This window comes from Pelodiscus sinensis, chromosome 29, assembly GCF_049634645.1.
Source record: "Pelodiscus sinensis isolate JC-2024 chromosome 29, ASM4963464v1, whole genome shotgun sequence".
In the NCBI taxonomy this organism is placed as follows: domain Eukaryota; kingdom Metazoa; phylum Chordata; order Testudines; family Trionychidae; genus Pelodiscus; species Pelodiscus sinensis.
The window spans coordinates 13,277,221-13,292,263 of record NC_134739.1 but is presented as its reverse complement, the minus strand read 5'-3'; the positions used below and the strand labels follow the sequence as shown (position 1 = coordinate 13,292,263).

At 46.0% G+C, this 15,043-nt stretch overlaps 1 protein-coding gene across 1 annotated transcript in view; it reads right to left on the bottom strand.

Moving 5' to 3' along the window:
* The window catches only part of KPNB1 (karyopherin subunit beta 1), a 40,642-nt gene extending 25,949 nt beyond the window's left edge, over window positions 1–14,693 (bottom strand). The window contains exons 1-5 of the mRNA XM_075911408.1: window positions 14,492–14,693; window positions 14,316–14,374; window positions 10,504–10,686; window positions 4,322–4,522; window positions 1,987–2,139 (exon numbers count right to left, since the gene is read on the bottom strand). Of these exons, the coding sequence (XP_075767523.1) occupies window positions 1,987–2,139; window positions 4,322–4,522; window positions 10,504–10,686; window positions 14,316–14,374; window positions 14,492–14,531 (636 nt within the window). The 5' untranslated portion in view covers window positions 14,532–14,693. The remainder of the gene's footprint in view (window positions 1–1,986; window positions 2,140–4,321; window positions 4,523–10,503; window positions 10,687–14,315; window positions 14,375–14,491) is intronic.
* Between the last annotated feature and the right edge of the window lie 350 nt (window positions 14,694–15,043).

Below are 15,043 nucleotides of genomic sequence, written 5' to 3'. Positions count from 1 at the left end.
GGGCAAATCAGTCTTTTTTTTTTTTTAAATAAAAAGCTATTGTTGTTTCCTAGATTAATTTCAGCAATTATTACAAAAGATGACAAAACCCAGTTGAACTAGGACACTAATTTTTTTGGGAAGTGTTATAAAAAGATAAGGAATACAATAATTTAACGTTCTATTTACTACTCCCAGGCCCATGTAGAGGGCAGAAGTCCACTACAAATGCAATCTGAACAGATTACCCTCAACTAGCTCATCAAACTTCAAGGCCCCAATTAAAAACAGACAACTGAAAGGCCGACTAGGGAAAGATTTTTATTCAGAGCATCCAAGATAAAAATTTAATTATGAGTTCCATCTTCCATAAAATCTCTATGGTAAGAGCATGAGGGAGGTACTGAACTCAGAGGGCCAGAGGTCCCCATTTTAAATTCCCTACCCTCCTTACTCAACTTCAGAGGCAGAGTCAAAACTAGATTGCTGCCACACCATTAAAAAAGTGCTGATCCACCCTTAGCCTGATCTATGCTAGAGAGTTAGATCAATGTAAGGCATTTTACAACAACCTAAGTGTCTACACTAGAATGTAGCTATCACCAATGTAACTCAGCCCCTGCCCCAACGTAACTCCAGCTGGGTGAGAAGTGTAGAGCTTTGGTCAATGTAGTTAGGTCAAAAGTGTCAACATAGACACTCTGTTGCTGCCCTTCAGACACTATCCCACAATGCTCCACCAGGGCAGTTAAATTGGTGCAAGCGCTCCTGGTGAGGACATGCACCGCCAACACAAGGAGCGTAGTGTGGACATGCAAAAGCAACTGCAGTGGCAGCATATCAACGTAACTTAGGATAACTGAATTCTGGAGTGTAGATTTGCCCTTTGGCTGTTACAGCTACACTCCAGAGAGAAGAGTTTGATTAGGACAGTCTTTCTAACAGGCTAAACCCTAAGACCGTTCCATATTTAGGGTCCCCCCCCCAAAAAAAGGTCAGAGATGATTCCTTTTCATTTTATTAGGTCTTCTCCAAACACATCCACAGTATTTCTACAATCTACATTATAGCTAGGGATGTAAAATCCCATTTTAAAAGTTTACCAGTTAGATCAGTGGTCTCCAACCTTTTAAAGGATGAGATCACTTTTTGAATTTAAGTGCAATCCAGGATCTACCCCAAACTCAAATACCTGTGTCTCACCTCCTTCGTGCCCCTTCTGAAAGGCCCTGTCCCTGCTCACTCCATCCTCCCTCCCTCCTCCATTCTCCCTCCCTTTCATAAGACAGGGGCAGAGGGTTGGGGTGCAGGCTTTGGTCTTGGGCTAAGGGATTTGGAGTGTGAGAAGGGCTTTGAGCTGAGCTTGGGGCAGGGGTTGGGTGCAGGAGGGAGAACATGACCATGACAGGGATTCAGGATGCAGGCTTCAGCTAGACACTGACTACCACAGGTGTGGTAGTGCAGTGAGGCTAAAGGTAGGCTCACTCCTGTGCTGGCCCTGCACCACTCTCAAAAGCAGCCAGCAAACTCTCTCCATCCCAAATCCTGTTGTGCCCCTCACCCCCACATTCTGTGGAGGCAGAATACAGGGTGGGAGAGGGAAACAGCTCCCAGGCTAAGGGAGGTGCACAGCAGCGGGGCGAGGGGGAGCTGCAGTTGACAGCCTCTTGGACAAACCAGTCAAGATCACCTAGCAGAGGCTCCAAGATCTACCAGTAGATCCCGATGGACTGGTCGGTGACCACAGAGGTAGATGTTATGTTTAACTGGACCCCCGCCTGCGGCATGCCTGGCCAAGCGGCCTATTCCTGGGTAACCAGTTAACCCTTTAACATCCCTAAAGATAGCAATCTTTAGAACTTTTAAATCTTAGACATGAATCCAAGTCTCAGCTATAATGGAATTATGCATCAAGCAAACTTCAGCGTGGTGCATGATTTCTCATCACAGACCATGGATTCGCTCCTTGCCTTTTGCACACGGAATTCTGTTGCTTCCTTTACTCACCTCTTTGTCAAAGTTTGCTTTGGTGAATTCCAAAGAGTTCAAGAGTGCATTAGTAGCTGCTAGCTTCACATTGTTACTGGGCTCTTCTTTTCGCATCCCTTGGATAATGGCTGTGAGAATCTCATTGGATTTGTCCTGAAGCTGCTCCGGGTCCTGAAACGAGGAATAAATAGCGGTGAAGTTATCTGATGGCTTGCAGACAACATCTATGTATCAAGTTGTCCCTGTTCCACACAGTCTGGCAATGAATACTACAGCCAGCGGAAATTCAGGTCCTTTGAGGCCAAAAGACCGATTGTTCATTCGAAACACCATGAGTCAGATATGAGCCACTTAACTCTTCATTGTGACTCCCAGGCAGTGCATAACAAACAGGGTCAGCGTTTCAATCACAAGTGTTAATTAGTACCATTGCTTCAAGTCAACAAGGCTCACACTGCCTGCCTGGGCAATGTTACAGTGAGGTCAGACAACTGCCCATTTCCACTCTATTATCATTTGAGCACAGCGGCATAGATCAGTGGCCATACTCTTACCACTCTGCCTCTTATAGGCCCCTATTAGCTATAATGCTAGAGGCTCTTGCAACAATCAATAGCAAGGAAGGACAGCTATTACCAAAAATAGCAGCAGCAGTTAATCATTCAGGACTGGGGGGGACTAAAGGATGAATACAGACCACCACCACCATCACCGGACAAAAGGAATCTCTGGAATGCAAGCTCCTATGGATCCCTTAACTATACTACCAGGATTTATCAATATCACATTGAGGCACAATACTAAGGAAAGCAAAAGGAAAAATTCATTTTAGGAATAATTCTGTTCAGCAACCCAGGACAAACAAAAATCCACTATGGATTAGTGACACTTCATTATTTGCTTCCAGACAAACGGCTGACATGCACTTAGAAATCCTGGGTGTATTTGTAACGGACAATGGTTGACCTGCAGCCCCCCATTCCAGCAGCAGTGATTGCAACTTTGGAATCGCCTTGTCATTTTACTATTTCTCCCCCGCCCCACACACACACCCCTGTTTACTTGCCCCAGAACTTATTACTGAAAAAGTTTTAGTTTTCAATTCAAATCAGTCAGGCAGCAATTCAAACCCTTCAGACACTCAGTGCAGCGAGAGGCACACTTATCTTGTCATGTGGCTTTCAAAATCTGTTTCTCTTCTGGTCTCTCCGGCTGCCTTATTTTGCTGTTTTCTTCCTCTCCCTGTTCTGACTGACACTTCTGATATTGTTCTTCACTTTACCCTATGAGGCTTCCCTTTCTGCCTGCTCCCTCTCTCTCTCCTCTTCAAGGAGGGGCCCTCCTTCTGCAGTCCTTACACGTTCTTCAGACCTCTCCATCTACCATGGAAGCTTCCCAAACTTTGATTCCAATATTCCTTCCTTTCTCCTGTAAAAGCGACACCATCTAAAATATCCCACTTGCTATATGAGCAGCAGCAGCAGAAGGGTAAAAACATGTTTATCCTATTATGTGTGGACCAACAAGATGTTTGACCATAGGCTGAAAAGCGGAAACAGACCTCCTGTTTTCTTGTGAAAGCCATCATCGTGCAGAAAACGTGCCTGACCGCTGCCTTTATAAACATCTCTGGCTCTTATGAACCAGATGCACTGCACTGTGTACATCCAAAGGAGCATGTCTGTACTCTTTGCAAAGCATAAGAAGAGACAAAACAACCATTCAATGCCCCTTAACACAGAAAAAGCCAGTTTTGGTTTTCAGCCTTATTCCAGAACACAGGGTTTTTAAGTGCAGTTCAGATCAGCCACTTGTCCTAAGCACAACACAGCTTGATACTAAAAACAAGTTGTCTATAAAAGTTAAAGCTACTATTTAGGGTCCTTGGCTGGAAGGTGCTGCATAGAGCAAAATATTTTTGATAATCTATATACAGATACCTGGAGTTTAGCCCATGATGCAATGAAATAATTTAAACTTTTGAGTCCCCGGAGAAAACCTCGGTAAGCATTCGCCACCTAGCTGTGATCATTTTACTCAACAAGACAGTCACCTGGGTTCTTAAAATGGAACCCATCCTCACAGAATGAAATCTGCACTTTACTAAAGATGACCTGGATTTGTGTCGCAAAACCAGGTCAATTCTTTCTTCAGGTGCCATTCTTTAGGCCTTTGGAGGGAATCCTGCTGCTGCCTAACTCTTAGTACAGACATCCTCCGTGCAGGCTACAAGTCAGCCTAGAAGGTGCATTGCAGTTGATTGGGAATAGCTGTTTAGAGAACACAAGTTTCAGCAGCAGAAAGGGTGAAGAAAGAGGACAGTGCATAGCACATATGCAAGAGAGGCACTTACAATATCCTGGCAGATGTAACCAATTGCCTCCAACGTGGATTCTTTCATGTGCTCAGTGCTGTGCTGATTTGTAACATTAGCTACCAGCTGAGGAATGAGTTCAGGCCACTGGTTCATGGGAATCTCGGCACAGGCAATGCCCGCCACGCACTGTGAGGCTGAGCTGGGTCTGTATGTTTCTGTACCCAATGTCTGCAAAACCTGGGGAGAAAACAGCAGTTGAGTCAGACTTTTCCAAATCAATTTCATTAGTCTGCACATTCATCATTTGCTATCAGTGGCCCAACATAGCAAGACAAATCTAAAGTCTCTCCTTGATGGGGGTGGAGAAGGTCTAGTTAAATTTAACTAGCACAAGTTAACTGGTCCATTTTATTTTTACTCAAACACAGATTGAAACAGATCAATTTTCTCCTTTTTCTTCTACAGACAAGTACTTAACCCCAGCATCTGACGTGTGTTGGCCCATATAATGACCTGGTTGGGGTTTACTCACTCCAAGCAGCAGGACTTGTCTGGATTATTACATACCCATTTCTAATACACCCATCATATTCGGTGAAGGATGCCCATATACAACGATTAGGGCCCTACCAAATTCCTGGTTCACTCTGGTCAGTTTCATGGTCAGAAGATTTTTAAAATAATAAATTTCATTATTTCAGCCATTTAAATCTGAAATTTCAGTGTTGTAACTGCAGGGGGCCTGCAAGTTGTGGGCGAGTTGCAAAACTGCTACCCTGATTTCAGCACTGCTGTCGGTGGAGATCCTGCCTTCAGAGCTGGGCAGTTGGAGAGTGCTGGCTGGTATCCCAACTCTGAAGGCAGAACTGTTGCCAGCAGCAGCACATGGGCATGGATGGCACGTTACAGTATTGCCACCCTAACTTCTGCATGGCTTCCGACAGAGTTGGGCCCTCAGTCAGCACCTGCCACACTCTGACTGCCCAGTTCTGAAGGTAGTACAGAAGTAAGGGTGGCAATCCTGCAACCTCCCACAACTCCTGTTTGGGTCAGGATCCCCAATTTGAGAAATGCTGGTCTCCCCTGTGAAGTCTGTTTAGAGTAGACGCACACAAAGACCAGATTTCATGGTCCGTGATGCATTTTTCATGGCCATCAATTTGGTAGGGTCCTAACAATAATGAACTACATATACGAACCACGAAGGGAACAATTCCCCTTTGACTGCTATAAGATTATAAACCAGAAAGTTTACCAGCAAAAGAAAGGAAAGCTATTCAACTTAAAGAATGACATTTATCTGAAGTAATCCGAACCCCATTTTTAGACACAATTGGGCAAAGAATGCTGAGATAGCTGAAACAATGCTAAACTTCCATTCCAACTCTCTCTTTTCTGCTCCTACTTCCCGCCCTCCACCCCTTTTTTTGGCCTGAGTATATACATTTTTTAAAATTTTCTCACTAACATGTTATGCCTCTCTGATTCTGCATTGCCGGGTCTTGCAGATTCAATGAGTTGTAAAGTTACATAACTGTATAAGTTTTAGCTAATCCCATGAAACACGCAGCACTTGGTAAACATATACATGTTGAGAGACATTTACCTCTTTGTATTCACTGTTTGTGAAAAATAAAAATAACAAATCCTGGATCAATGGTGCTCCAAATCAAAAATATAACTGGACAACTTATGAGAAGATGATCTTTGAGTGGTGCGGAATAACATTTTGTTATGTCTATTATAGTCAGAATCTCTGAAAGGAAACCGGTAAGTCAAACTGCCCCAAGAGAAAGCACTGACCTGCTTCTGGTTGAGTACGGTGGTACAAATTGTGATCTTTCTGTGTATTCTAACTGGTTGACATGCTGAACAGTCTTTCTAGTCACTTAGAGCAAAACATTTAGTAGACCCCACTTCAGCAAGTAGCTTCCATTTTAAAAGAATTTTAGTAATTTCAGGGTACTCTGCCATTCCATGTATCCATATGGTAGGTACAGCACCATGTGGCATTGCAAGTTCTCCCAAACTACCTCACTCTATTGCAGGGCTACTCAACACAGCCCGCAACCCGTTTGTTTGCAGCCCGCGGTGTGGCTTGAGTTTACGCAGGGGCTCAACACGCGGCCTGCGGGTGGGAGCCAAAACAAAAAAGGAGTCAATATAATCATGGTCTTCTGTTGAGATGCGTTTTAGTAGTTAAATTCCTGGACTGTCATTGCTCGTTCAAAGTGCTGTCGAATGGGTGGAAATTGGGTAAATGTTGCATTTTATTAATATCAGCAGAACTGACTTAAGTGGGGCCTGTGTGTTGTGTAGCATTGCCTGAATCTTTGTATTCATGCCTGTCAATGTGAAAGAAGCTATTTGCATGTACATGCAACCACACTTAAGTTGCTGCCCTTGGCATGTGCTGTGAGTGTCATTGTGGCCTCCGGGGCTTCCAAAGTCGAGTAGCCCTGCTCTAACCCAGGGATTCCCAACCTATGAGTGGAGACCCAAATATGGGTCGCCATTACATTTCAGAAGAGTCGCCAAGTGTCTCCCCAGGTGGCTCTGCCCTCTCTCTCCCCCCGTTATTTAATTGCCTTGGGTCACCACGTCTTCCTGAATTGTCAAAATGGGTCCCCATCTGGAAAAGGTTGGGAACAGCTGCTCTAACCTTTAGGAGTGAGGGGAAAGCTTCCATGGCCATTCAATCTTTGGCATTTGCAATACCAGTAGGAGCCAAATGTGGCAGTGATTTTTGGATGAGAAAGAGACTGGTATTACTGGTTGATAATTAGTGGCCTAATGTGAAATGGTTGGTGTAATTTGTCAATAAAGTCCCAAGACAATTTATGTCAACTGCACCTGAATTCCCCCACTGATCCAGCAAGGGCATCCTGTTAGGTTCCGGTCTCCCATCTAGCACTTCCCGGATTGAGAAATTAGGTTCTGATGAGTGTTTCTCCATGGGGGGAGTTCTTCTGTCTAAATTGTGACTTTCCCAGCAAACCAGTCTGCCCTAATTGGTCAGCATCTGCATGCTGCTTTCTCTTCAAAGGCTTTTTAACTGCCCGGTTTTATGTTACCACATTAGGACTGTTAAATTGTATTTAATCAACTAATCGTCTAATCGATGGAATTTCTATTGACTAGTCAATAAGAGGGAAAATTGCAGAGCTGCAGCAGGGTTAGTTCCCAAACCTGATTGCTAACCTCACTGCAGCTCTGCCTTTTAAATGTATTAAGAGCCTGGTGGCTCTTAATACATTTAAAAGGCTGAAGTGCAGCGGGGGAAACCAGGCGTGAGCCGGGAGAGCGGATTCCCAGCTCGCACCTGGTCCCCTACTATGCTGCTGCCTCCCCTGCCCCCCGCTGAGGTGGGGCTGGGAGGAACCAGCTTTTAAACTGGCTTCCCCCAGCACCGGTTCCTGCTCCCCAACCCCTTGCTGCCTCTGATACAGGCAATAAGGGGTGGGGAAGCAACTAGCCGAGTCACTACTCAATGTAGTCGACTAGTCGCTTACATCTCTATGCCACATAGCTCTTTCTAAGCACTCCCCTATATTTATATTCTTAAAGTGAACGTTACAGAGAAAATATATTAAAAACAATAAAAGCCTACATGCATGCTAATAGGCTTACCAGAAACGTATTCTCCCCCATCCCACCAATGGCTCTAGCAATCGGCCCTTGAAATCCTATCAAAGGTCTCCTCCGCCTCTCCCTCCCCCCAAGTACAAGTTTATACCAGCTTTTAGACCAGAGCCAGAACACACTGACTTGTCAAACTTTTTTTTTTTTTTAAATACAACTCAAGTCTTTGATCTTTAGAGACCATGAACGTGGGATCAGTCAAACAAGGGTTATCTCCTCAGGTTGAAGCTTCAAAAGTTTGGATCTGGAGGTGAGAACTTGCATTCATCCCGGCCCCACCCGAACCTGGTATATCTCCTAGGAAATCCATTCAATTCAGTTTGTTCCAAGATCCTTATCTTGCATATCGTTTAAAATAGCTTGCAACAATTCCCAGATTTTACAGTAGACAAGTCTCCTCCCCAGAAACGTTACATAGAATCTCACAATAATGCATGCACTTTTCATTCATAATACAATGCTATTTAATTTACAAAGCTATTTAAAGGGACGAGGAGTCCTGCGGCACCTTATAGACTAACTGAAGTGTAGGAGCATAAGCTTTCATGGGCAAAGATGCATGTGACGAAGTGGGTCTTTGCCCACGAAAGCTTATGATCCTACACTTCAGTTAGTCTATAAGGTGCCACAGGACTCCTCGTCGCTTTTGCAGATTCAGACTAACACGGCTACCCCTCTGATACTATTTAAAGGCTTAATTCAATCATTCAAAAATATTGTGGGAAATCGCCATATCTGTCATAATTCCCACTTAAATTCCAAACAGGAAGAAGAGTAGTGCAAATGAGAAAAAGCTAGTCATTAGCAATAAAACCAAAAAGTTGTCTCAGTTGATCCCTTGAGCATATGATCCAATGACCATGAGTAAAGGATTATTTTAATTCTTTCAAGGGACAGTGTCAAAGGCAAGTTAAACTGATGAGTTCTCTTTCACATACAACATGGCAGCTCCTAAACTGGGATCTGTTATTTGTCATCATATTGTTAACAAAAACTACTAAATTTCCTGTCACAGATTGTCAAAACACCATGACCCTTTTCTCCCCCATCTGAAGCAGTAACTGAAAAGAGTTAATCATCACATAATTTCTATCATAATTGATCATTTGTCTGGGTGTCTTTGAATGTGTATGCAGAATGAGGGGTGGTCCATTTGCACCCAGAATGTACACACCATGTAGTTCCACACAGATCCAAGTGCGCATCTTTAAAAGTCAAAAATATAACCAGCATAAAGGAATCCCTGGTTGAGAGCGCATGACCTATTGTTATCAAAGAACATAGCATTTATCCATTGGAAAGCCGCTATTTTCAGGCTAGCATTACGTCTTTTCACTCTTACTATTTGATAGCACAGCTAAACATGCTTGCCATCTCCTCTGACAGTGCACATGTGTACAAAGCTCAGATAATCTTTCAGCACCTGAAATCTGGGTAACTCACTACCTGTTTTCTAGCCATCTGGCCGTATTTCACTGTTACGTGGCGATATGGCTATAAAGCGACATGTACAACTGGAAAAAAAACCCTAAGTTCTGAAGTCATTAGGCTGGACAACTGCTGAAGAAATGAGCCTGTGGTGTACAGTTACTGGAGGTGAGGGCTATGTACATTAGCATGGGTTGTCATTGAACATCTTGAGATAAATTATCCACCTTACTTTATATAAAAAATTCCAATAGACTTTTAAAGGTACCTTTGAGTAGCTGCTTATGAAAATACAATAAATAATAAATAAAGCCCACCCTTACACAATTTCTCTCACATACCCCCAAAACAGTGTTCCCTCTAAGATTCTCTAACCATGAGCGGAGTGAGTTTTGGTTTGTGCGCCAATATTGATGTCATGGGTGCTGGTTTGGATGTGTGCCACCATGGCACCCAATTTATTAACACACATGTTCCTGGATGCCAGAGCTGAACCCCCATGTTCCCTGGCCATGCGGCAAGTCCCGTTCCCAGCCCAGCTGCCAGAATAGGCCCCAACTCCCCCGCCACATGGCGGCCTCAGCCACCGGGAGTAGGCCACCTCCTACCACAGCAAGTCCTGGCCTCCTGCCCTAGCAGCTCCCTCACCACGCCATCTCAGCTGGCCCTGGCCGCCGGAGCATATGCTTGCCACACAAGTGCTACTGCACAGCTCTCCAGGGGAGAGGAACTATACCCCAGCCATGTCTTGTATACCTCCCTAGGGGTACACGTTACAGTTTGAGAACCCCTGAAAGCAAGCAACAAAACCCTAAGCCTCAGCTTGATATAAATTTTTTTAAAAGGGTTATATTCTACACCAGAGGCAGTTGCATTTGTGCCTTCTCCTATCCTTCAGCTCTCTCAGGTGTGTTCTGCCATTTAATGCTTATGAAACAGCTCATCAGATTAAAGGTACTACAGCAACATGAAGTATTGACACAAGTACAAATGAGGTTCATTGTTCCATAATAGCAAAGCAAGCAACAAAAAGATATTTCAAACAGTGAAAAATAGAACAACTGTTCATTATTCAGTCCCATTATAAGAAAGGGGATAAATTGTTTGCAAGTGAATGGACACAAATCGAATCCTCAGAAGTTACTTACATAATTCTTGACTTCCCTGCGAGCATTGGCATCGATTGCAAGCCATCTCTGTTGGTATTGGGCCTTGACATCTGGATCCTTAGATGTCAAAGAGTTCTTGATCTGTAAACCAGCTGCAACTCTGGCAACTTGGCTGTTCCCTGGATTTGCTAGCACTCTGGACAGTTCCACAAGGAAAGTGGGCTGGTCAGGAGAAGAACACATGATTATCAATGGACACACACATACTTCTTTAATCTACTCTTAAAAGTCTGAGCCATTAGGTTTTTCTAACTAAAGAGAATTAAACTTTTACCTAATCAAAAAAGAAAACATTCTTTGGGACAGTTGGTACTGTATCTGACCAACAGCATACTGCTGCTACTGTACAATGACTGTTTTATCCCAAGATTACGGACGTTAAGCTCCTAATTAGAACTGCTGGAAAGCAACGTAACTAGATGTTGACTTTGAATGCCTCAAGTAATCTGAAAAAATCCAACAGTTACCTTCCATGATCCCACTGTCTGTTTAAAATATTCCTTTAAATAAAGCACTCAGGTCTTACTCCAAGGCCTGTATCAACCCAGATTGGGTATTTAAAATTAACAGGAATTTTAAAACCACATGTAATAAATATTTTCTCCAAGGCCAGTTTCATATTGGAATTAATGCTTTTTAAAGCTGAAACCAGGTGGTTTGTGTATATCAAAAATATTTCCCGCCCCAACAAAGGTATTATTTATGCAGGTCTATTTCATGTATGTATCAATACCAGCATTTGTATGGTTTGGTTTTAGTACTGACTAGTAAAAAATTCCTTGGGATTCAGACAATTTGCAATTTGACAGCTCTATTTTTGCTTTGTGTGGTATGGAGAAAAAGCTCCACTAGAGATGCTCCTGTGCCAAGGCTGACCAAAGTGTTGTCACCATTAAGAAAGTATGTTTTTCAGTGCAGTTACTCTGGTTTCAGTATTAACTCATATAAAAGTTGATTCAGACATGGTGGAAACAAGTCTTCCTGAAATTATTTTGCCTGATTTAGAATAGGATTTAACCAATTTTTTAAGTTGATGCAACTGCACTCAGTCAATAAAAAATTTTCTATTAGAAACCAGAGCCTAAGAAAGACTACTTAAAGTTGCTAGCAATAATTTTAAGCAGACAGTGCAGGCAAAAGAACTTGTGTTCTCTATGGTCCAAAATCTCACCAAAAAAGTTAATAAAGCTATCAAATTACCTGTTTTAACACCCAAAGTGCAGAGTTAGTAAACAAATATACAGTTTAAACCCCCCATTCAAAGCTAAATCAGCCTTGCAAAAATATCCTGACAAATGCAAGGCCCTAGGCACAAAAATCTACTTCTCTACCTTTTAGGATAATGAAAAAGCTGATTTTATTTATTGATCAAAAATGCATTCACGCTCAAGACAAAATTTTATAAGGCTGGATTAAATTAAAGGTGGGGAAAGCTTTCAGGAAAGATGGTTTTGGAATAGAAAGTGATAGTGTTGCAAGGACACATCCCTTGAAGGGAAACAGTGGGCTCAACTCCCAAAATGCTATATATCTGATGAAGATTACGCTAGGAAAATACACTATAAATGCGAATAGCCAAAAGCCATCAGTTCTTTATTCTCTCACCTGCCTGCCTCCCTTAAATGATCAGGGTATTTTTGTTTGTTTAAACTAGCAACAGCAGCTTTATTCATTCTAGGCCTGAACTCACAATTCTAATTTAGAATTTAATTCTTCTAAACTGCAGACCCAAACCCAAACTTAGTGTACATGTTCTCATGGCTTCCACACACACAGAAGCATTGCAACAAGATTCAGCAAAACCAACCAGCCTCAGACAGTTTAATCAGCTAAACCAAAGGATTCCTCAACATATCCCAATGTTTCAGTGGTGGGCTATGATTCATTAAACAGCTAGCCACAGAACTGGAATGAACATGAAACTATAAGCCCAATTGTTAACGACTCTGATTGCCAGAAGGTTTCACAAACCTTTAACATTAAATTATGTATCAAAAAGCTGCACAGCTTGCATTAATGCTGGTGAAGAGGAAATGTAGAAGGGTGGCTGAAAAATATTCAACTTTTACCTCCCATTCATCAGGGTGCATCTACACTGCCAGGCTTAACTCGAAATAAGCGACGCAAACTGACTTACATCAATTGCATATCTTATTTTGAAATTAGGAGCATCTACACAGTACTTATTTCAAAACAGAGCACCCTTCCTCTGACTTCCCTTACTCCTAGTACAATGAGGGTTACAGGATTCAGAGTAAAAAGTCCTCTAGCTTGACAGTATTTTGATATTATTTCAAAATAACTGCCTGCTGTGTAGATGCGGACCAAGTCATTTTGGAATAGCACTAGTTTATTTCGAAATAGTGTTGCAGTGTAGATGTATACTCAGTCAAGTCAGTGACAATCTTTACAGTAGCAAACAGGAATGCAATAATTCTCCCATATTTAATCACCCAAAAGAACCAGAGATTGCCTCAAGGATGAGTAGAGTAACAAGGCTAGGAATCAGGCCCTTACACCTTTTTTTAGTGTAATAGTTGTAACGTTGTACCTTAATTAGGCAAACATATGCTAACGGTAGAAAGTATTTTTAACTTTTCTGCACAATCCTCCCTTGAGTTTAATAGGTGTGTAGGATGCTAAGACATGCTACACACAACATGCTAATGGGAGTGTGCCATTTGTAGATTGAGTACCCTTTTCCCCTGGAACAAAGTAGCCCCCACCCTTTCCTTTCTCCCAGGGGTGGGGAACCTTTTTTTGGTCAAGGGCCGCACACAAGTGAGAAGAAAAAAAAACCTAACGAAAATCCACACCCCTCATTGATGTGCCCCCCCCAATGAGAAGAAAGTCACTCTCAACATTCTCCACACATAGCAGAGCCTTGGAAAGCCCAGGCTAGTAGAGTGTGTGTGTTCCAGCCCCACAGGGGCTGGAGCACCATTGCAGACTCCCCGATACTAGGGGGAGAGGGAGCCCTAAGCCTCAGTGGCCAGATCCAGGAAAGCTTGGGACTGAATCTGGCCCCAAGACATGAGGTTCCCCACCCCTGCCTGAAACCTATTCTAAATCTGTTCTAACTCCACCCAGGACAGTAGACAGGGGTCCCAACCCGGGTGACCCCTTCACCTTCTGGCTTCTTACCTCTGGGTCAGAGACGGGGGTGGGAAGGAGGGGAGAAGCGCCCCCTTCAGAAGAGAGCAGAGGGTTGCTTCAGGGGGAAAGGGGAGCGGGATCTGAACAGGGTGCAAGAACCAAGGGCCCAGCAATGAAAGGGGAACAGGATGCAAGAATCGAAGGCCCGGCCCGAGGGAACCAGATGGGCCTGGCCCAGTGGGGAAGGGGAAGGGGGAAGGCCTAGGGGGGCAGGCAGGGAAGGCCCAGCATGGGAGGCACGTGATGCAAGGGGGGGGGTGAAGGAGCAGGCTCCGCAAGGGGGGGAGCGGGGCCCTATGGCGCTGGAGGGCGCTAGGGGGTGTCCCAGCCCCCCCCCCGGCCCGCGCTCCCCACATGGCCCGCAGGCCCCAGCGCAGCACACGCAGCGCGGCGCAGCCTACCCTCCCCCTACCCCCGGCTCCGCGCTCCCATTGGCCCGCGCGGCTCGCGGGCGCGCCGCCATTGGCCGGCCGCCGCCCCGGCTGGGCGCTGGCAAGTTGGGCTGCGCCCTCGATGGCGGTTCGGCCTGCGCGGGGCAGGGCGGGGCGCTCCCTGCCCGCGAGGGGGGAGGGGTGGATGGGATATCGAGGGGGGGGGGACCCCGCTGCCGCCCGCCCGGCCCGCGGGCCGCTCACCAGGTTCTCGATCGCCGCCTGCTCCAGGAACTTCTGCGCCGCCTCCAGCTCCGAGCGGTCTGCGGGGAAGCGGGAGCCGGAGTCAGTCCCCGCCGTGGGGCCCCCCCCCCCCGCTCCGCCCCTCCCCCCCCGGCCCGGCCTCCCCTCAGCCTCCCCCCCCACGTGCCGGCCCTCACCCGGCGAGACCGTCTTCTCCAGGATGGTGATGAGCTCCATGGCGGCGGCGCGGGGCGGCTCCTGCGGCGCGGGGGGGCCCCCGGGGCGGGCGGCGGCTCCGGGCTGTGGCGGGCGCCGGCGGCGGAGGGAGAAAGGGCCGCGCGGCAAAAGGGGGGGGGGACGGGAGAGCGCGCGCGCGTGTGCGCGCGCACACACACACACACCGACGAGGCGGAGCGGGAAGGGAGGGGGGGAAGGAGGGAAAAGAGAAAAAGGAAGGGGCGGGCCCGAGCCAGCCGCGCGGGCGGAGGGAGAGGGCCAGAGCCGGGCTCGCGCCGCGGGCGCCGCACGCTCTCATTGGCTGGCGGCGGCCCTCACGCTCGGCGCTCATTGGGGGCCGGGGCGCGCGCGCGGCCATTGGCTGAGCCGGCGGAGCGGGCCGCCCATTGGCCGGGCTGGGCGAGGGCGGCCCAGGGAAGCGGATGGAGGGGCCGCAAGCAGAAGGTCCTGAGGGGGAGGGGCCCAGTAGGGCCAGGGGCCGTTGGGGGAGGGGGGCTGAGGAGGGACCAGTA